This window comes from Tympanuchus pallidicinctus, unplaced genomic scaffold (assembly GCF_026119805.1).
Source record: "Tympanuchus pallidicinctus isolate F22 unplaced genomic scaffold, pur_lepc_1.0 scaffold3, whole genome shotgun sequence".
In the NCBI taxonomy this organism is placed as follows: Eukaryota; Metazoa; Chordata; class Aves; order Galliformes; family Phasianidae; genus Tympanuchus; species Tympanuchus pallidicinctus.
Window position 1 is genome coordinate 80,594,413 of NW_026294747.1, and position 22,682 is coordinate 80,617,094.

The 22,682-nt window shown below is 38.2% G+C and overlaps 1 protein-coding gene across 5 annotated transcripts in view; it reads left to right on the forward strand.

Annotated features, from left to right (window-relative positions):
- CDK14 (cyclin dependent kinase 14) overlaps nucleotides 1-22,682 on the forward strand; it is a 306,835-nt gene that overhangs the window by 153,075 nt on the left and 131,078 nt on the right. For all 5 annotated transcript variants that reach the window (XM_052696727.1, XM_052696729.1, XM_052696730.1 and 2 more), the window contains one exon: nucleotides 16,781-16,901. In XM_052696727.1, the coding sequence (XP_052552687.1) occupies nucleotides 16,781-16,901 (121 nt within the window). The remainder of the gene's footprint in view (nucleotides 1-16,780; nucleotides 16,902-22,682) is intronic.

Here is a 22,682-nt window from a genome sequence, read left to right on the forward strand (position 1 = left end):
TTTTGCATATGAAATGAAGAATAGAAAAGTGGAAGGTAAAAGCAGAAAGAAATAACCAGTAGTAGGCATACAAATGTGTAATGATGTGGTAAGGATTTTTTTTTTTCTGCTTGTAGTTTGTCTTGACCTAACAGAAACATCTGTGTAATCTACTCTTATATACTGAGAGGAGATTATATGTCCCTGTTTTTTTTCAAGCTGTATTTTCTTTCATGGCTGATGACCTTGTAAAATTGAAAACCAGATGGGTTGAATTTCTCTTCTGAGAACCGAGTTGAAAAATTAGAAGTGATGGGGTTGAAGTCTGAAGGGTTGTGACCTCTCTCACTGGAGGCATGAGAAATGAGAGCGCACACGTGTGCGCACACAGGCATACATGTGTGCATTTACTTCTTAAACAAGATGTAAAATAGAGGTTTGCTTCTCTTTATGTTTTTCTCCCACAATTTCCTAATTCATGATAATGTGCTTGGAGAGGAAGTTGGTTTAGATTATGCTTTTGATTAATTACATGAGAAGCAGTATGGAAATTAGAGAAATGAGTGCTTTGTTTTTAAATGCACTCGGGGCAGAAAAGAACCTATCACAAAATCAGTTTCTGTCAGAGATAGGATTGACTTTGCCAGCACAATAAATATGAAATCCTAGAGCAAAGGCCTTTTTGTCTCTAAGGAGAAGACCTTTATATTTTGGTTTCATAAGTTTTCAAAAAAACAACAGCTTGACTGAAGGTTCTTAATTTGGAGTGAGGCTTATTTAGTCTCCTCAGCATAGGATATCAAATACTTAAAAGCAGGCTGCACTAGATCAGAGTTCTTGAATAAACAAGGTAAAAGAAAGGCTATTCATGCCTGCAGTGCATTGCGTTGCAGCTCAAGTGGAATCTTTGAGCAACCGTGGGCATGTGTTTTTCTACTGCACAGCTCCCAGACACTGACACTCGGCTGTGTGGGAGCGCCTTTGTTCGGCTGAGCGGCAGCCTGCTTTGCTGCTCTTGTGCTATAGCTGCTGTGAAATGAACATTTATGAGAATAGAGCAGCAAAATGAAAAGGGATAACACAACACAGAGACCTTATCAAATTAAAAATTCATGAGGTATAAAAAATGGCTTTTCTTCAGAAGATATAATAGGGAAGACTACTACCTGAATAATTACTGCTCTGAAAAATAGTCCTTGAACTTCCTGCATTCTTTTTCAATCTAATTAAAATTCCAGAGGAAATTAAAGTGTATTAGGGGTTTTTTTGTTAAGAAATGATTGAATAAATGTGAAAATTATTTTTGATTCTGTAGTGTAAATTTGTCTCTATTTTTATTTCCTTCCAGCACATATGTCTGTCTGGACTAGAAATAAAGTATTGTAAACCTTTAATGAGTAACACCTTAAGCAATTACAAACTTAAATGAATAGAGCTTGTTTTTGTTGCTATTTACCACATAGACTAGGCTGCACAGCTGTTGCTAAGGCTTTGGTTAGTAATTTCTTCGCTTTAACTTTCCTGTACACTGTTTACAGATGTGTTTGTTTGGCCTTTGGATGTGTATTGACTTAGAAAAAATTATCTTTGAGCTTCTGTTTACAAAAGTCATTGAGCAGCTTTGAAAGCAAAGTGTGTATCTAGAATGAATGCATTTGTGTTAACTCTAGAGTGTCAAATGACTGTACAGCAGTGGACAGGAGTATGAGCTCAAAGACTAAACACTAAGAAAATGTATTTTTCAAACATTACTTGTTTTTACAAGTACAACAATTACAAACATTAATCAGATGATTAATAATTAAGCAAAACAGCTACTTAAGGACACAAGTGATTTGTATTCATACTGAAAAATCATTCTTCTTTGGTTCATTTATACACGAAGCACACATTGTAAGCAGTATGTTGTGTTATTTCAGTGATCCCTTTTTCAGCATCAGAACTCTCAAAGATGTGTATCAAAGACTAGAGGAGCAAATACAGAACAAACTCTGCCAGGCATATTATCTTTTAGCACTGCATGAGGGTGCTTCTGAGTGATACTCATGCGGAAGGGTCCAAGATGTTGAAGGGGCTTAGATGGCAGTAGTTCTGCATTCTGTGAGAAGATTAAGGCACCTGAGAGGAAAATGGTTGAGGTGAAGTAGAAGGCAACAGACTGCTGAGGAGGCAAAAGTAGGGGGCTGAAGGAAAATAAGAGAAGAAATACGCAGTTGTGGAACATGATGGCCCTTTGCTAAGTGAGGAAGCAGACTCACATAGGGATGCAGTACTCAATGACTTCCTTGTCTTGGTCTTCACAAATAAAATTTCACAGTTTTTGTTTTCTGAAACAGGGTTCAGGGAGGAGAGAAGTGAGTGGAAGAGAACTGAGTCAAGGATCTTCTCAAAAGTCTTGACTCGTGCACATTCCTGGGACCACACAGGAGGCATCTGGAGGGTACTGACCAGGATGGTTTATGTTACCATGAGGCTCTTCTCTGTCATTTTAGAAAAATTGTATCAACTAGACTAGGTCCCTAGTAACTAAGGGAAGGTGAATGCTGTTTCCACTTTTAAAAAGAGCTGGAAAGATGTTCTGGGGCTGATCAACCACGGCCTCTGTAAAAACAATGAATCAAGTCCTTCTTTGCACAATAGCTCCTATTTATGTTTTGTGTACGCTAATCTAAATCAAGATTATCAGTTATGTTTGCATCTACATTATCATACTTAATTGCAGCTCAAAATCTCTAAATAGCTTATAGCATTCAGCAAGGAGGTGGGAAGTGGATTCCACCATCCAGGTTGTACTTCTCAGGAAGAATTTGCCTCCCTGTATGTTACTGTCTATCCCAAAATTTCAACTATGTCCCTAATATTGTGACTCTTCTAGGGATAATGTGGACTGTTCATCTGATTGTAGTATGATTTGTCTTACATATCATTTAGTTAGAATGATATTATGCTTTTCGGCTTGGAAACATACAGTCATTATTAGAAGTTGTAACATGAAAGATCTACAGAGCTTTTAGGGGCAGGTATGACACATGTCACCTAGTGATGTATGAAAAAACTCCTCAGGGCATGAGCATACCCTTGGCTTGCATGTGAGGAGGTCATAGCACCTCAGACTGTGAAAGAAACTGGCCAAATTATTAGGGCCCTTTTCCTGCTTTATCTGTGAGTTCATCTGTGAGTTCAATCAGGGAATTATTTATTGGTGAAACTTCCCTGCAGTCACTTTTTCCATCTGTCTTTCCTCTAAGCCTGCAATATAGGTGAATTGCACAAGGTATGTGGAAGGTTGGTCTACATTTTGGGTTGTGCTGTTATTTCAAGTGCAAATATCTCTTGTGTGGTTCCATATTTTAATTGGGTGCCATTCTTTTTAGCATAAACACTGACTTTCTCAGTGTGCCATTTCCCTAAGACAGTGTAAGGCCAAGACTATGCAGGCACTTATGCAGGCAGAAGTACAAAATACTATTTCAAACTATGAAACAGCAACTCCAGAAGGTGTTGTTAGCTTGAATATGTTTGCAAGGATAATAAAACTTACTGACTGATTTATTAATATTATTATTATTATTTTTAAATGTATTTTTTAAAGCTTGAGTAGAAATTGCCCCTTCAGTCCCTTCTCTGCCCCAATTTTTCATTATTTCAGCCCTTTAAACAAGCTGTGGTAATGTCCCAGAGAGTTCTAATGCTATAAGATGAGTGAGAAAGTACATGAGGAACTTGGTGTTTTAATGGGACTTTGGGAGTATGTTTCCATGAAATTCCATATGGATTTTACTATGGAGTGCATGTTGGAGATCTATCACAAGCGTCAAAACTATTGCTGTATAGTTAGTTGACTGTTAAAATGATTAAATCTATGTTGATAACTTGAATAAAAAACATTCTTTTCCACAGAAAGAATCCCATAAGGAATTTCTTTATGAAGTACCATATACATTCCTATGAAAGGTTGGATAGCATAAAAGATTGCATGGATAACTGCTATTTTTTTTCTGCGCAAATGCTCCACGGAGTATCAGTTATTGAAGATCATGGTGAAAGGCTCTGTCATAGTGTCTGAAATGCTGATACTTCTGGGCTCAAGGCCTGAAGCAACAGAGCAGACTGTGCGCATTTGGCCTGGCCTAATCCTGACTGCATGCTACCAAATCGGTGAAAAAGTACCCTTGTAACCCCACTGCTTTCTGCATCTAGAGGAAGGGAGCCAGAAGCTCGTAAGCTAAGCTCGTTTCCTCTTGGAGGAAGGATTAAAGTTGTAGGTTGCAGAAGCTGTGAGTACGATGTACCTAGAGACTCCTGTCAAGGGTTGTTTGCTTTCCTAGGATAACAAGCTGTCCTTCCACCCCAGACTTTATCTACTAACAGCACCACTGACTGATGGCTGTGGTTAGCCCAAGCTGCTCCCTTCCTGCCCCAGAGCAAGGCCTGTGCAGCTCATGTGACCTTCTCATGGTTTCCACAGCAGAGGCTTGCGGTAAGGAGCAAGAAGAGGTGTGTAGGTGGCAGGAAGTCTCAAGCAGCAGCAGTGCAAAGGGGTGGATTTGATTTCTGGTATTTGGGCTGATTAATTCTTTTGTGCGTTGTTTTTGCGAGAGGAAGATGGCAGAGAATTTGTAGCCTAGTACTGTTGTGGTGCCTCTTGCTTCTCATGCATATTTAGTTTAGTTTAGTTCCCACTGTGGACCTCTGTCTCCTTTGTTTCATTGATCTCATGGCTTTATTGAGGTGTCAGACGTATCTAACTTTAAAATTGCCATTGTGAGAGTTGATGCAGGAAGAGTATTTTATCGACAGAAATTAGGTTTGCTAGCCTATGGAGAATTAATAGATTTGACACAGGATTTCTGTCTGGAGTCAGCCACACACTGAATTTTGTCCATGTCAGTCTCCACTGACTGATTTTTAACAGTTGAAAATAAAATTCTTGGAAAATACACATCTTTTCTACTATAGTAGTGAGTAGATTTTATAACCAGAGTTCTTCCCACTGAGAAACACTGTGTAGAATTATTGGATACTAAGGAATAAAATAATAATTTGTTTTTAAACCAATAAGGAAGTGGAGATTGGCTTGAGTCACTAAATGAGTCCCCTGCTAAAAGCATCTCAGATTACTTAAGGTTCAATCCAGTTTCCCATTGTTACAAGTTAGAGATATATTGAGCCTTTAAGTAGGAGGAAAGCATCTTAATTATCCATTAAGGGCAATAAAGGAAGTTGGTTATGACACCATTAAAACAACTGTGATAAAAATTCTGTTTGGTTGTTTTGTGCATAGGAAGAACATGGTCTTTAGATGTCATCTGCAATGCGGCTCGCTCAGTTCTTATTATGACCTTGCATTATTACCACTGCAGTTATTACCACAAGAGAAGCCCATTCATCCACAGGAATGTGTAGATGTATTTAGAATCTGGGCAGTAGAAACAAGAAATTTTCTTTCATCGTAAAAAAAAGCCTTATTTTGTTCATGCGACCACATTTTCATGTCTACACATCTTGTTGCTTCTCTAGCCTTACTCTGTAGCCTTGTAAATACTGTGGCTATAAACCTCCATTTTTAAAGCACCAAACTTTCTTAAAAACTTTGTTTCCCCTCCTTTCTCAGCTTAGAAATTAAGGGAGAAACACCTTGGCATTCTGTGTTGCCAATCTGGTTTCTGAAATTTAATATGTCACACGATATTTTCAGACACGCTGAGCAGCTGCAGCCAGGATAACTTCAGTCCAAACGCAGCTTCCTGTGCGTCAGCCCATGGGGATATTTGAGGAGTGGTTGTCTCCTGCCTGAAAAATGGCAAGCTGCTTTTGTCAGTGCAGCTCTATCTGAATGCCTGCTGTGCACCTGGTAAAGCTTTTGAATACAGGCCTCCTGGTTTAGTGTAGTAGTGCTTTCCCTTTTGGACTTATTGGTCTGATCATGGTTTTGTTTATTGCTTCCTTATTTAGGAGAACGTATTACATAATAAAAGGAGAAAATTGCACCAAATTTTAAAATCATTTGAATTTCTTTGATGTGTTGTTGATTATGCAGATTTATTTTACATGGCAAATAATCAGCTGTGGGAAAATGAAAGGGTAGGTGGGAAAGGGTGTGGCTTAAGGAAGAGAGAATTCATCATCACTCAAAACTCAAAAGAACAAAAATACTGATATGGAAAGAGAAAATTAACATGAAAGGAGAACGGCAGTTCATTAAGAGAAATGTACTGTTTAACATGAAATAATGCCACGATTCAGATAGCATATTAAGGAAGTGTTAGCTCTGTAATTTATGCCATGGGGCTTTTTTGTCCCAGGTGTTTTAAGTCCTTGTGTTAGATTCACATTTTATCTAGGTAATTTTTAATAATTTATGCAAGTTTTTTCCATTCCTTCTGAAAGTTACAATGTTGGCTGTATTTATATTTCTTCAGTTGCGTGATTCTTACTCATGTATTGAGAGGAGAATTTTCCTGGCAGCCCTGGGGATTTTTAGCTTTTTTTTTTTTCTGTAGCCATTGAAAATAAGGGAGAAGAAGATGTTCAGGTGTCATCTCTATTATCCCCACCCCTAGTTATGAACATACAAATGAATGATCCAAGGGATAGAACACCAGGCTGAGATTGCTGGGGCTGTTCAGCCTGGAGAAGAGAAGGCTCTGGGGAGACCTTTCAGTATCTAAAGGGGACCTACGGAAAGAAGGGAACAGATTCTTTAGCAGGGTCTGTGGTGAGAGAACAGGGGGAAATGGCTTCAGGCTTAAAGAAAGTAGATTTAAGTTGAGTATAAGGAAAAAGTCTTTTACAGCCAAAAGTAATGCCTCCTATTTATTTTCCTGGAAACTACAACAGATACAAAGAGCATGATAACACTGTTGGATAGAGAAAATTCTCAGTTACAAAACAGTGTTTTTCAACACAGTCACAACCATTAGCTATGTATTTTCACCACCCATGAACAAGTGCCTGTATCCCTTGCTGTATGTTATGCTGAGGCACTGGCAGAGGTTGACCAGAGAGGATGCCCTGTTTCTGGAGATTTTCAAGGTGAGTCTGGATCAGGCCCTGGGCTATTTGATCTAGCTGTAGGTGTCCCTGTTCACTGCAGGTGAGATGGACTAGATGACCTTTAAAGGTCCCTTCCAACTCTAAGAATTCTATGATTCTCACATTCATCTTATTTCATTTTAAAGTCACTTCCAAGTAACACTTTCTTTTTTTCGTATTCACTCCTGTGGCTATATTTGGTTTTAAAGCTATTTCATTACAATGGTATTTAAGTTACTTATTAACTGTAGTGGCTAGATTTGATTATAGAAGTAGATACTTCTCTATGACTATGAAGCGCTAGAAGAAAATGTCTTTACTATGTTGATATTACCATAATTGATGCTAAGTTCTGGAATTTTCAAGCAGGGCGGACATTCAATTCAGCTTTAAACTGTCTGTAGGCCTTAGGAAAAAAACTCAATAATAAAAAGCATTCCTACTGAAATGTACTTTGTAAATACAAAATTGTAATTTATCTTCTGGAAAGTGACAGTTCTTTGCTCAGGATGGTGCTCAAGATTACAGCCATTCAGGTTGCAGGATGTGATGCTGAATGGATTATCAAAATAAGATGTGCTCACCTGCGTACCTCAAATTTGTTCATACATGCAAGAAGCGATTTAAGAGAAAATTAAATGTTGCAAAGTTACTAACAGCATGACAGACACTTCTAGAAGTAGTTTCTATCAAGCACTGCATGGATAAGCACAGCAATAGTCTGAAAGAGCAGAGAGGAGAATGCTTTGGATTCAGTACTAATATTTTCATTTCTTCGATGAAGGGATCTGCTGACTTAGTAAGGTTACATCTGTGTAACAGAGTAGATTTGGTCCGAAGAGCTCCAATTTTGCCATCCTCACAGTGGCATTTCAGTATCACTTTCTAGAAAGATGCCATATGAGGAACATTTGCTTTTTAACTACCTCTTTCCAAAATTGTATTGTAGAATCCACAGCTTTATTGCATTTCCGATGTAAATTTTTTAAAACGAAATTGCCTGTTTTCATTTCTTCTCTCTCTGTGACAAAATTGTATTATGAACTGATTAGGTGGTTCTGCAGGAATACAGATGCCTGACAACTAATGTGAAGTCAAATCATCATTTAGACTTTAGCATATTGGAATGTCTCTCACAAAACTTTCCTTGTAAGATTTGTGGTTCAGCTAATTCAAGATGACATAGACATTAAATGAGTTTTGAGGAGCAATTCAAATGAACAGATGAATCTGAGGCTCCAGAGATCACTGCCATAATATGCTGCTGCATTATAATGCTTCTCCACCGAAGCAACTATACTTATGTAGGTTTTCTTAATGGTCTCACACTTTAAGGCAAAGTGAAAATAATGTTAAAATTTAGTAAAATCTTTAGATCTCTTATAGTTATTTTGTTCTTCGAATATTATAGACTTCTGTTTCATTTTGTTTTGTTAGCTTTGTATCAATGCTTGTACTGTATTATCCTTATCTTTTCAGATCATTTTTCTCTGACTTAAGCCAGTACAGACAGATGTGTTCTTAGATTCTGCAGGCACTATCTAGCATTTGAATGTATATTCTGATGTGGTAGTGCATACAAAATGTACTAGACTTCTTCCACAGAAGAGCCAAGACAATGGTTTTACATGCTAAGAAAATATATAAGTTTAAGAGAATAATGTATTGCAGCAACACCAAGAATTAGCTGAGTATCTGTGTTATCTATGAACAGTCTGGCATGGGTCCTGGAAGCAGCCTGGGTTAATCTTCCCCATAGCTGCAGAACCATTTGTGCCAGCCGTGGCTCAGGCGCCAAGCCTGTGAGGTGGAACCAGCGCAGCTGTGTCCTGCAGCAGGGACATGCATGGCAGGGTACTCTCAGCTGGAAAGCTCAGGCATATCAAACTTAATGGCATTGGTTGTGCAGCGCAGGGGCCAGGCGCTGGCAGATCTGTTAGTTGCAGAATGGTGCCATTTATACATGCATGGGCCTGGCCTCACATTGTAAGAACTGGTGTTTCAGTGCCTATATTGAGATTCACAAATTTCACTTTTGTGTGTATTGCCAAATGGTATTACCAGTGTTTTATTTACAAGTAAAAATAATTGTCAGGTCTGATTTTCGTGAGTATTATTGTTTGTAGATTGCATTAACGATGTTCTAACACTTGCTTTTTCATGTATCCTTGCTCTTGTTAAATTAGCCTAAACTAATTCATGGGATCTTCCCCGTTTGTAAATAAATTTACAGATACTTTAATAGGCTTTTTATCCTGGCCATTATCTTTGTCAAAATTCTCTGGATATTTTACCTCTGAATTAGAAATGATGGATCAGCAAAATGGTATTGTCTCACTCCATGCAGCAACATTCTAATAGACACCAAAGTATCTTTGCCTTTTAGCCGTTCCGGCAGCCCCAGGTTGATTGCACTGAGCTTGGTCCTCATTGATGGAAACAGTCAGGATCAGTGCTGTCACTTCAGAAACAAAATTACCCAAGTGTAAACAACTGAGTTTAGATATTTGCATATAAAACTCATGGTGAAACTTAGCTTTTGTGTCATGTTGGTGAGTCCCTACACTAGCAACAAAGCATGCTTATTTAACAGTTCTTCAGCTGTCAGATTTAATGAAACATTGCAGTGGAAAGATTTAAGTAGTACTGCTGTTGTGTACTTGAGTCTGGTGTGTGTTCAGTCTCCTCAGCAAACCTTATCTGAACAAAGGGGAAGGCAGTTTGTCTACACGGCATTTTTCTGCAAATATAAGTCTTGAATAGCTTGGATAAAGCTTATTTATTTCCTTGCCAGTATGTCCTATTTAGCGTGTCTCATGCAATATGTCAAGTACCTACTGCATTTTATTGAATGATAAATTATCAAGATAGCAGTTGATAAAGGTTGATTCATTTTAACTTGGTCCCGAGATGGAGTAATCCAAAATTGGCTCTTACAGTCATGCTTTTAGTTGTCCAGATGGGGAACACAGTCAATTGTTAACACACGTAGCATTGCAGTAAGATGTTGATTTCTATGGTCAGTGCTTGATGGGCTATTACACTTCACCAGATTGTACACACAGAGCTTTCTCTTTGTCTCTGCAGAGCAATTTTTCTCTCATGGTCTGAATCACTTTACATTTTCTTTTCTGAGTTCCTTTGGTTTGTTAGGAAAAAAGTCTGATGATAGGGAAACAAGAACATTACTCCTCACAACTGCATGAAAGTAGTATGTAACCTGTGTTGTCTTCAGCAAGATCTTTATTCACATGTTTCAAAATCCCATGTTGTTGTTTGTTGTTATTTTTTTTCTAATGTTCCTATGTTCCAAACTCAAATTGTTCAGTGCAATGCTCATTGATTCACAGCTGCTTCCCAGTTTTCTCTTTTCTCAGGGAATATTGAAACATTCTCAAATGTATTACCTCTCATTTTCAACTGAGAAATATTTTCTGTTTGTTTGTCCTTTCTAGAACTTCCTCCCTGTTCTCTGCAGATCCTCCCAATGTAAAACCATCTGTTAACTCTTTGCTTCAAACTTAATAACTGTGGAATGAGCAATACTGACTTCTTCACTTGCAGCCTTATTAGCAAAGTAGTGTGTTCTTGCTGGGATGCTGTTAAGAAGAGAGGTAATCATTTTCATGTGGAATGTTTTGTGACAGAAGAAAATAAGGATCATTAAGTAAAAATCCAGAAAGTAGAAAGCAAGATTTGAAACAGTGAACAGTTGAAATATCGTGGGCATGTATCTTATGTTTTTAAATCCAGATCTTTTCATTAATGCAGAAATTATCTTTGATGTGAAATTGCTTGTTGTCCTTGAATTCTGTGAGCTGTCACAGCCGTGTGCATGTTTACAGTGTTGGCAGTGTTAGTGTGGATTTCTTTTCTTTTTCTTTTTATCCTGCCCACACCATTATGTTTCTGCTTCTAGATTGGAGAGGCAGTTTGAACACACTCATGCTGCCCCAGAGGGTCATGGTGATATATATAATTCCACTATGTCAAAAATGGAATGTGTATTCTTTTCCACTTCTGTGCCACCTATTTTTTGATTGGAACAGAATGGTTTGCGTGTTCTTTTCTGCTAATGGAGAATGAATGAGTTTGGCAGTCATTGTGTGTGTTCAGCATCAGCAGCTTTTTCAATATGTATCAGAAAGTTTTTAAAGGATTTTAAAGCAGAGAAATAAACAGCTTTATAGTTAGGATGGTTTCCAGTCAAATTAATCAAAGAGATCTTTAATATACAACAAACACCTGAGCTCTTTTCCTTATCGCTTGCCTATGGTCTTGTGGATAGCTTTGGAGGTAGACAAAAGAGTTGATGTTGAGTTGTTAAAACAAGAAAAATGCTTTTCATGCAGGGTAAATTCTTATTTCTTGTTAGCAGAAAAAATATTTCTGCATCTTCCTTTCCTCGAACTTGTGTTTGTCAAATGGATGGTGGAGACCTTTACAAAGACCGGACTAATTATCATCTACATTGTGATTGTCAGAAGGCATACATGAGATAGGATTTGCAGGGAGAAATAATCTTTTATTAGAACAAGTAGTGATAGTGTGGGAAAACCCAGGCTGTCAGAAACACATGCCTTTTGTTTGACTTATTGCTGTCTGTGTTGTGAAGGTTGACTCATGCTCTCTGCTTGGGAAGACTAGTCATTGCCCAAGTACATTTGGGGAATATTAGCCAGGGAACCTAATTAGGCTCTCTCTGATAGTGGGTGACTTTTGTAAATGAATATCACTACCGTGAACTGGTGGCTGCATTAGGAGTCAGGCAAAGGACTGTAGGTAATTTATCATAGTTGAAAGAAATTTAACTCAGATAAGCTACAGATAAGGGACAGATGATTTCTGTTCAGCAGAGGGACCTTCAGGCTGCAGTACATTTACTTGCCAAGAGCTGAATTCTGGGGTGGAGAGCCGAGTGTCTTGTTGAAACAATGTCAGTTTCCACCCATTTTACTTCTGTTTCATGATCTTCAATAGATTATGTTAATATTTTAATATTGTTACTGAACAATGGTAATAAACCATGTACCTCAAAGTAGTTGAAAAAAAAATTAAAATAAATGAACAGGAATCGAAGAAAGGAAGCATGAAAGAATATGAATCAAGGATAAACAACAGTGAAAGAGAAAAACCAGTCTTTTTTTTTTTTTTTTTGGCTGCAGCATGCCTTACTGAAGCCCTTTTTGTTACATTTAAATAAAAGTAGTAAACAAATCAATACATTTAAAGTGTAATGGAAAGGAAAACAATGCACATACTTGGCAAGCTCTCCTTTTTGCATTGCTGTCTTTGTCAGCTGTAAGATGAGGCTCACTATTGAACAAAGGCTTCCTGGTTGTCACATGAATTTGACTAGAAAGTAATTCTGCGACAAAAAAAAAATCAAATATTAATATTTGTGCTCACAACCAAAGGTAACTCTATTTGAGTCTGGATATAGCTACTTCCTCTTTTAAAAGCCATGTAAAATAAAATAAATTAAAAATGGTGATAAATCAGTACAAATAAATTTGTTACATCACTAACTGATACTAGGTGAAATCAGAGACAGTCTGTGGGTCTGAGATAAAAGGTAAAGCCAGACGAAGCAGAGAAAATTGTTTACCGTGCAGGGAAATATCTTCTTGCTTTAGAGTTGTCCTGGAAAGCTCAGACACTTGGGATTAGATATTCCATTCCGCTCTATTCCATTCCATACGTCAGCACAGTCAGTCAGCCTGTGTTTTAAATAAAGGGCATTACAGGATCACATGAGCTCTTGTTTAATGAATGATATAAAATAAAGTTGTGCTTTGCGGCATAGCACAGGTAGATGTTGCTGGCATGTGATGCATGAGAAAAGTTTGTTCTTCCAGCTAGGATAAATAATAGCCAGTGAAGTAGCTCCCTGGATAACAGGAGTGTCTGTTGTTGCCATAATTATACTCAGCAGGGCCGGTGCCACCTGACTTTAATCGCTGGGCCTTATTCTTGGCTTCCCCCTTTCCAGACGAGGCCAGACACAGGCTGCATGGTGACCTTTTGTATTTTGGAGGCTGTTGGATCTAGGAGGAACTTCACCAACTGTCAGTGAGCCATCTATGCTCCTTCACAGGCAAGAAGGGTGCAAGCAGCCGTATGTAAATGTTGTGCCTTCACCTGGTAATGTCACCATTTCCCTTTTGGCTTTTGTTTGTCATAGCCATTAAGATCTGAAGTTTTGATGATCACCCATGAGCCCTGTCTTTTTCAAAGGAGACTGTCACACTTCCTGTAGGGTATCCATGGAAACAGACAGGGAACCCTTAAAGAAAGTGATCGAACATGCTGTGCTAATTAATCCTACCCTTCAGTTTCCTTTCAGTTGAAGGATGTGGTTAAATAAATTTTGCATGAGTAAGCATATTTGAATGTGCAAAAAGGTATGAAATACATAGATTTTTTTTTGTTGTTTGCTTTTTTCTGCATTTTTTTTTTTTAACAAACAAACAAAAAAATCCCACCAAAGTAACCCAAGATGGTAACTGTCATCTGTTCACATCTGGAACATCAAAACAAGAAGTGCAGAATCTTGTCAGTGTTTATATGTATATATTTTGGTAGCTCTGCTTTTAAACTGTAAATATATCTGAAAAATGAGGATGTTTTTCATGCTTCAAGTGGGATGGGAGATATTTACATTAATTTTGAGTCTTCAAATGAAAGTGTTCATAATTGCAAATGCTGTATTTGTGCAGAGTGTTCTTCAGAAAAAGCAAACTTTGTTCCCATTCCTAAGAAAAAGAAGCTCCTCTACGGCATTAGCCTAATTTAGGGCCTTTGAATTCTGCACTGGAAAAGCAATTGACTAAAACAGAGGGACTGTGCCAAATGTTCCTGTGCCAAATTTTAGCTTTTGTATGTATTTCCCTTGGTTGTTCAGTTCTGCTAAATTTGGCCATACAGTCTGCAAAGTAGTGTAAGTGGATGAGCAGGAAACCAGTTAGCCACTACATAAAACTTACGGCTGTAAACCTCTTAAACCTGCAGCACTGATGCAATTTGATGTCAATTTGCTCTTACAAATTAATGTTTTGCTTCCTAACTTTTTCGATTCCAGTAATGATCTTCTTATAACTGAGAAGCCAGATGTAGCAACCTCAAACGAGGCTTTCATGGAGTTTTGGAAGTGAAAGTAGAACGGAGAATAACTTTTAGCTGTCCAGCAGACTGAGATTACCTGAAAAGAGGCATCCCTTGAAAATGTGATGGATCTCAGTTATCCTGGCCTGGATTAGGGTGGAAGCAATAGGTTATGAAAGCAGGGTGGGCAGCATCCCAACAGAGGGCAGGATTTTGGCTGAACAATGGCGCCAGTCAGGGAAGATGTATTCAGGTTGGCTACAGTACTTGCAGACCTCTGCCTTAACTAGAATGGTGGCAGAAACCTGCTGGCAAGCACAAATGTATTATTTGCATTATGATTTCTGGTATGGCCAGGTGCGTATTCCTCCTTACATTGGAGATTTCTTGAGTGTGTGGATCAAGCACTTTGTACCGGGGGGACCTGCATTCCATTATCACCCCACAAAATTCTAAAGCTTTTGCTAGTTTTCCCAATATCATATTGTATTGCTGGCTTCTTAAAAGTACCTTTTCCCTGCCTGCCTGGGCTTTCACTCCCATCACAGCTGGGCAGAAGATTAGAGAGGAAAGGATCTGTAACCCAGTTCAGTCTTCCTGAGGCAACAGCAAAGGAGTTCTGGAAGGGAATATCAGGCAGGCAAAGAAGGATGGGGACATTTACCGTCAGCCTTCTCCAATCTTTGCATAATATTTACTTAGTTTAATAACAGTAGGGCAAGATTCACACTTTCAGGGAATACTGTAGGATGGGATGTAGGAGCCCAAAAACTGAGACTTGTGAATGTTTCTCTGTGCTAGGAATGTGAGCTATTCATCAATTAGAGCATTTGCTGGATTCTGATTCTCTAGAAACAAAAATGGTAAAGAGGTAAAATGATAGAACGAGAGGGAATAGTTTTAAACTGAAATAGGGGAGGTTTAGGTTAGATCTTAGGAGGACATTTTTAACTCAGGGTGTGGTGACACACTGGAACAGGTTGCCCAAGGAGGTTGTGGATGCCCCATCCCTGGAGGCATTCAAGGCCAGGCTGGAAGTGGCTCTGGGCAGCCTGGTCTGCTGGTTGGTGACCCTGCACGTAGGAGGGGGTTGAAACTCGATGATCATTGTGGACCTTTTCAACCCAGGCTACTCTATGATTCTGTGATAGGTACTGCAGGTAGCATAAAGCTACCTCTCATCGTGTGAGGTATGCTGCAGTTGCCAACTTTGAGTTCTTTACATGAGCCAAGTGCTGATCAAGCTAGTGATCAAGTGGACAAATACAAAGGAGATGGAAGTCTGAAAACTGAAGCGGAAAAAAAAAATTTTGTTCATATTTGATTTTTTTTTTTAAAAAGAAATTTTGCCATACAAGTCAAATTATTCGCCTACTCTGTTCTAATTGCTATAATCAGCTGATAATGCAATCTACTGGCAAGATTTGCCATCATTACTATGGAGATGTATTCACTGAGATTAACTATTCTTAAATAGCTTCTCCAGTGCATTGAGAATTAAGGTGCAAAGGACTCTCATCTTCATTTTTATGTGATTCTCTTGTTGTGTATTTTTTTCTGAGGGCTTGACTGCTTTTTGTTTTATGTGAGGTGCAAGAGATTTTGTTTTTTGTGTGTGAAAGGGAAATGGGTGATTCTTTGTTTAGGAAGACAAAAAGCAGTGGTGCATTGCCCTGATTTCTGTTATTTCTGCATGTCCAGTGTTCCCAGTGAGGGATTGGATTGTCATAAGGCAGTAAGCAGGAGCAAGTTGCTTCGAAAGGGTGCTTGTAGGTGATGGGAACAGTCACCAAAGTCCTGAATATTTTTTTTCCATTTTCTTAGTGTAGGAGAACCATTAGGAAGATATGCATTTTATTGATGTTTATAAAAGCACATGAGAATCTCTCTGAAAATCTTTCCAATTTTACATGAGATAGATTATGATTTATATAGTTCTGTGAGTTATTTTAAATGATTGACAAGCTTGAAAGACAGTTATTGTAAATAGTGTATTTTTAGTAGGTCACAGCTTTCATCACATTGATTTCTGTTTCTGAGATTGCTGCACTGCCAAAATATATTTTTTGAGAAAGAAGAATTTTGCATGTAACATTTTTTGATGTATTATTGCAATATTAATATTTATTTGAATGGAAATGTCTGAGTGTTCTTACTGCTTTCAAATATAAATTTGAATAAGCAGGCTGAAGTTTGCAGCATAAGTGGCAGAAGGTTTCCTTAAGCTCTCCTAAAAAAAGTCTCATCTGTGTCACTGTATGTCTGGGAATTCCATTTTCATTCTCTTTTCCTAAGCTCTTAAATGAAAAGACTTCTGATGCCTAAGGATGAGTAGTTAATGGAAATGAATAACTTTATTTATTTGTCTTTCATTTAGGTATACCACTTTATAACTTTACATCTCTCCAGGGCCTTTGGTTGTCATTATCAAAGTCAAATTTTATTATTCCTTCAGAATAATCACAGCTCTGTTAAGCCAAGTATTAAATCATCGATGCTTTCTTTCATTAAGCAATTTATTTTGTTACTAGTAGAAAAAATTGTTTGCAACGTGAATTCATGATAATGTGATGTGGCCTCATATATACTTTTAGGATCTTAACTCTACAGCAAACCATTTCTTTGTTCAGTTTTTATTAATTTCTCTGTATTTACCCCACAGGTCTTGCAAGAGCTAAATCAGTTCCCAGCCATACGTATTCTAATGAAGTGGTAACTCTATGGTACAGACCTCCAGATGTCCTTTTGGGATCAACAGAATATTCTACCTGCCTTGATATGTGGTCAGTATAGCATCTTTGCACAAGACTCTATGTAGGTGCTTTAGCTCAGATTTTGTTTGTGTGTGTAAAACAAATATGTGGCACAATTAATGGTATAGTTAAAGCTTAAAGTCATAGTGGTGTAGCTCGCGTGCAGTAATTTCTGTGGTTGACTCAGTTATTTCCATAAATGAATACCCTCCTGCAACCCACGTGGTACCCAGGTGGGTACCTGCTGTTGGCACACCACTAGCAGAGCCAGTAAAGCTTTTCAGAGGACAGGTTGTTGCTTCCTGCTCCTTAGCAAATGACTGATAACTGTGATGCAGTACATGGTGGATAGTGCTATACGAGCAAAACCTGCCAAAATGCATGACTGGTAAAGCATTGCATTTATGACTTAAATGACCAAATTTGCCCTGACCCTCAGTTATTCTGAGATGTAGCAAGGAGAATCCCAGGATTCTATGGATGCAAAAATACAGTGTCTGGTTTTAGTCTACTCATTAGCAGAAAGCATGTGACACATTGTTGGACAACTTTCTTTCAAACAAGCAGGCTTTGTTTAGAACTATGGATTTGAAAGGACAGTCTGATGTATGCAGGATACAGCACCTAGCTTGCTTTATATCAGTTAATCCCATGTTGAACAATGAAGATGTGTGTGGTTTTTTGACTGTTAGAAAGCAAGGTAGAGGTTCTTTGTTCATCCTGTTGGTTTTGAGTTCACAAACCTCTGAAATCTGTGCATGCAGTCATTAGCTAGAACATCAACTTTGTTGACAGAAGCATTGCAGACTGATTCAGGAAATAGTAATGTGTAAGAAAAATATTTTTTCTTCATCAAGAACATCTTGTGTTGTGGAAAAAGTTAATTTGTTTTGAATTTGTGTTTAATCCTTTAGATCTGCAGAATGCATTTACGTTGAAGAAAAACTTACCCTGAACAAGTTTTAAAAAAAATAATGATTTGTTTTGTAGCTTGCTGAATTGTTGAATCGTAGAGTGGGCAGTATGTGCCAGTTCCCCATCACCTTCTGAGTAAAGAATTTTTCCTAACATCTAACCCAAATTTTTCCTCTTATAGTTTAAAGCCAGTCTGCTCTAGTGATAGTCCTATCACTATCAGACTGTGTAAGAAATTGGTTCCCATTCTGCTTGTAAGCTCCCTGCAAGTACTGGCCAACTGCAATGAGGTCTCCTTGGAGCCTTCTCTTCTTCAAGCTAAACAGGCCCCGCTCTCTCAGTCTGCCTTTGTACAAGAGGTGCTCCAGCCCTCTGGTCATCCTCGTGGCCCTCTTCTGGACTCTTTCCAACACCTCTGCATCCTTCTTGTGCTGGAGGCCCAGCCATGGGCACGGTACTGCAGATGGGGCCTTACAAGGTCAGAGTAGTGAGGGACAATCAACTTCATCGCCCTGCTGCTACTCCTCCTTTGATGCAGTCCAGGATTCAGTTAGCCTTCAAATTTCTGCTACCCCTCACAAACTGGCCAACTTCACATGGTAGGAATTTTTGTGAAGGCTAATCTACTGCTGCATCTGAAGTCAGATTACAGCAAATTTCTATTGCATGTGACAGAAGAGCTTTGGGTTTTACTTGTGTGTTTGCTGGATTGCCTGCAACAGCTCTTGCTATGTGCTGCTGAGAGGTGTTGGTCCATGTTTGGGTCACTGCTGTGGATGTGGCATGCCCAGCAGTGAGATCTGCTGGAGCTCAGACAGCCATAGGGCTCCTCTGTGCAAGGCTGCTCAGAGCTGGCTGATAATTACATTAAAACCACTTGGTGATTTCCCAGAGTGAGGGGAAGGCAGAGACGTGGAGAAACCTGTCTTCCATCAGCTACAAAAATAATTTGGTAATTTGTTATCAAAAGTGTGTTTGTAGCATTAGCATTTTTATGCAATTACTGGCATTATGTCCTTATGGCAGAAACTGCATGCTCTCTTGTGTCCTTATTGAGAATCCACATTATGACAAAACTAGGCAGACACTTCAATAAATATTTAAATAACGCTGAGGCACAAAGCACAGCTGTTTCTTCCGCTTAGAAAAAAAAAAGACTGGCAAGGGGCCCTTGCTTTACCCGTGATAAATAACATTTCATGGGGGCTCCCAAGGAAGGGCAAGTGGAGCTCTTACTGAGGAGAAACCCAGCTGCATGAAAAAGGAGTCCAAGCATTAACCACTGGACAGTGGCGGAGAAGCAGGTGGCAGAGGCTGCAGGCTATTTTTACACTTCATTTGCTGGTGTAGGGCATTAGGGGAGTAACTAAAAGCTAATGATCCACGTACAGTATTACATTCTCCTGCTTTCTTTTTAAATAGCCACTGGCAATAAAATAATATTAATGAAGACATACATGCATTAGTGATGTCAGGCTAGCGATGGAAATCAGTGAATGCAGTGGGCTTTGTGATTTACTGCTGACAGCATTTGATACAGTGGCATTGTGTGAATGTGCTACGCTACCTAAGACTGCATCAAAGAGTTGTGATAACCTTTGATATGCTTGCTTTCTTCTTTTTTCTTTCTTTCCTCTTGATGAGGACTTACTGGTAGCTTATGAAAATGGCTTTGCATTGCCTCTGGTGTAACTTTCCTTAATCCTTGAATTTTACAGTCCTTTGAAAGTCAATGCAAGGAAAATAAGCTTCAATACATAAAGGGTTTATGAATTACTAAAAACCATACATAAGTAATACAGAAACGTAGGGAAAAGTCCCCAAATGAACCTCTTCTATTTGTTCTTTACAGAAAGAATATAGTCTTAGTAAATTAAGTAATTTAAATGGCTTATTAGGCCATTTTTGGTTCTGGTAATGCATGCACTGCTACATCTGGGTTTCTCAGATCAGGAAGTCACTAGGGATGTTTTATTTTCAAGTGCAGCTGGCTAAAAACTGTTTTTGCTAACAGCTGGCAAATTTTGCATATCCTGTTTTGCTTATTAAAAACAAACCTTAGTAACAATTCAGGTAACCTCATGTTGACTTTTTAAATTCACTTTTAGTAATGAAGGTCAACTGTGCTTAGAGCTGTGAAAGAAATTGCTCATAACTAGGCAAGTCAAATGTTATGAAATTGCTTATTAAATCACTGTTATTTAACGTTGTAACATCTGGGTTGATGGACGTGATGTCAATTCAGATCATAATCTGGGGTCAGCTATTCACATGAAGATTTTCTATTATATTGATAGACAAATAAATGGTAATTTTAAGGAGTATGGCACTTTCCACATACTGCCTGCTCTGAGGTAGACTTGAGTATTTGATGCAATTCCGCGTGTCCTGTTATGAATATTTGACAAGTAAAGACCTATGATAGTAATTAAGATATTTATTATTAGACGCAGGTGCATGACATTATATTTTTACGTAGGAGACATTACAAATGCATCTTTATCCCATATTTGCTGTAAACACTTTGCAGTGAAAAAAAATCTGAGAGTAGGAGTCCCAGTACATACTGAAGAAATGCTGCTTGGGGTCCAAGAGAGAAAACAGTGCAGGGTAGGTTAGTTCTTCTGCCCTCAGTGTTATGATTGGAACTTTGACGAGAAAGAAATGCTAATCTTCAGTATTAGGATATTAAGGCAAGGATATTGCAATGACTGTCCAGGTATTGTTAATTAAACTTGTTATTGTCAGTGAGCTCCTCAGAAGTTTTAACAGCTCAGTTAACTTTTGATTGGAAAATTGTCATGGCGTCTAATTTATAGGAATACTGACTGTGAGGAAAACATCTTTGTCTCTGGTTATTGGAAGGGCATTTCAGTTCCTATCTAAAGAACAACTTTTATCCATCTGAAACAAGAGATTTACTATCCTTTTTACACTGATAAAAATGTGTGTGTGTGTGTGTCAAGACAGGAAAGTATGGATTCATGGGAGGGAAAGAAAATTCAGAAGAGCATCTTCAACAGGATCTTGTGGCAAAATGTTGTTTAATTATGAAGGTGATTTCTTTCTTTTTCTTGCATTTTCCTTTTTTTTCAGAACAAATAAGCCTAATTGTAAGATTCTTACAAAAAGTCATCATGCACAATTTGATCTTTCATGGATATCATATTTCTTAGTATAGAATCTGAAAGTTGCTACTGGTTATTGAATCACAAACACTTTGTGGAGCTTTTATATCTAGGTAGCGCAGTGATGCAGGCAAGAACTAGAATGCTATTCTTTCTTAACTTTGAAATCTCATACTTTAAAATAATTTACATTTCATTCATCGTATCTTATTTCTATAGCAATTTTAATGTTCCTTATCAGTATGGGAGGGAAATTTTTCTTCACTCATGATTTCTCCTGTAAGAATTGCAATCTATTTACCTTGTGCCCCTATCCTTTGATTGGTCTATATTTCCCATGGTATCTTCATTTCATGTATCAAAGACTTGCAGTCAGGAAAGATGAATTCCAACTAAGTTAATCATCCATAATATTCACAGGAGGCAATGGACACAAACTGGAATACAGGAGGTTTGATCTGAACCCCAGTAGCACTTCTGTGCTGTGCAGGTGCCAGAGCAGGTGCCCAGGGGCTGAGGGATCTCCGCCTGGGAGATCTCCAAGAGCTTGCAGGGTGTGAGCTGGGCACCTTTCATCTCAGCCATCCTGTGATTATGTTATTCCATTCATTTCTGACTCTGTACTGTTGTAAAACAATATCAGCATTTGATCAATTAAAGAGACACAAGTCCCTTGCTCCTTTCCCCTACAGCTTGTTGTCATAATTCTGTTCATAAGCAGGATCATACAAATAACCTGACTAGTCTCTGAATAAATCTGGCAAGAGAAAGGCTCCCATGCCATTCCAACATTTATATTAGAAGTGAATTTTATGGAAGATAAACTATTGCCTCTTTATGAAGAATCCATAAGAACAAGTAGGTTTGTTGCTGCTTTGATTACCATGATATATTTAACAGTGTGTATAAACTGTGTGTATTTTGGTAAGCTTTGTATGAAAACTGTGGGAATATTAACTCTGAGTTTCAGAAATCTTATCAGGAGGATTACTGGAAGTAGTTACTTGGCTTTCACAAGATGCCTTCCAACTCTGAAGCCAAATTCTTCACACTGAACATAGGCTTCATGGCCACCTAAAAATCTTGTGTGAAGAGCCAGCATATATCTTTGCTATGAAGATCATGCTGAATGTCATCACCTTCAGGGAGTCTGTTAGAAAGCATTGCAGATCTGTCCAAGGCAAAGTTCAACAGTTTTTAACATACACAGTAAATGTTTCTCGAGTACTCAGTCTTTATATAACCTCCATTTAAGTATAAAGTAACACAAAATTTGGAAATGACTCCTTATTCCAAAATCTGTTTGTATTCTCTTTTGCAAATCCATCAGGAAAAAATAATAGCTGAAGGAAACAGCCTAAAATCTTTTATACACAGTATTCTCCAGAGCTTTTATATTAGTTTCTTGTAATATCCAAATACAGATAGGCTGTAGATTGTTCTTGTTGCAGTAAGAATCTTTGCTACACAGAGAGAGGAATGCAAATTCCTAAACCAAAAATATAAAACCAAACTCCAAGTAAGCAAGCTACTTTTAAGACAATAAGTTCTCGAGTTATAGATTTTGTGCAGAGGAAAAACAGAACAGTCCACATCATAAACAGTTTCCTGGGGCATCCCACTTCATTTTTACAGGCTCATTTGCTGTGTCATTTCAAATGCAACAGTAACTCATTTAGCCATACTATTAACTCTTAGCCCGTGTGAGGATGTGTGGTGGCAGCCAAAGTCCCAGCAAATTAAGCAGGACAATAGAAGAGCAATATTA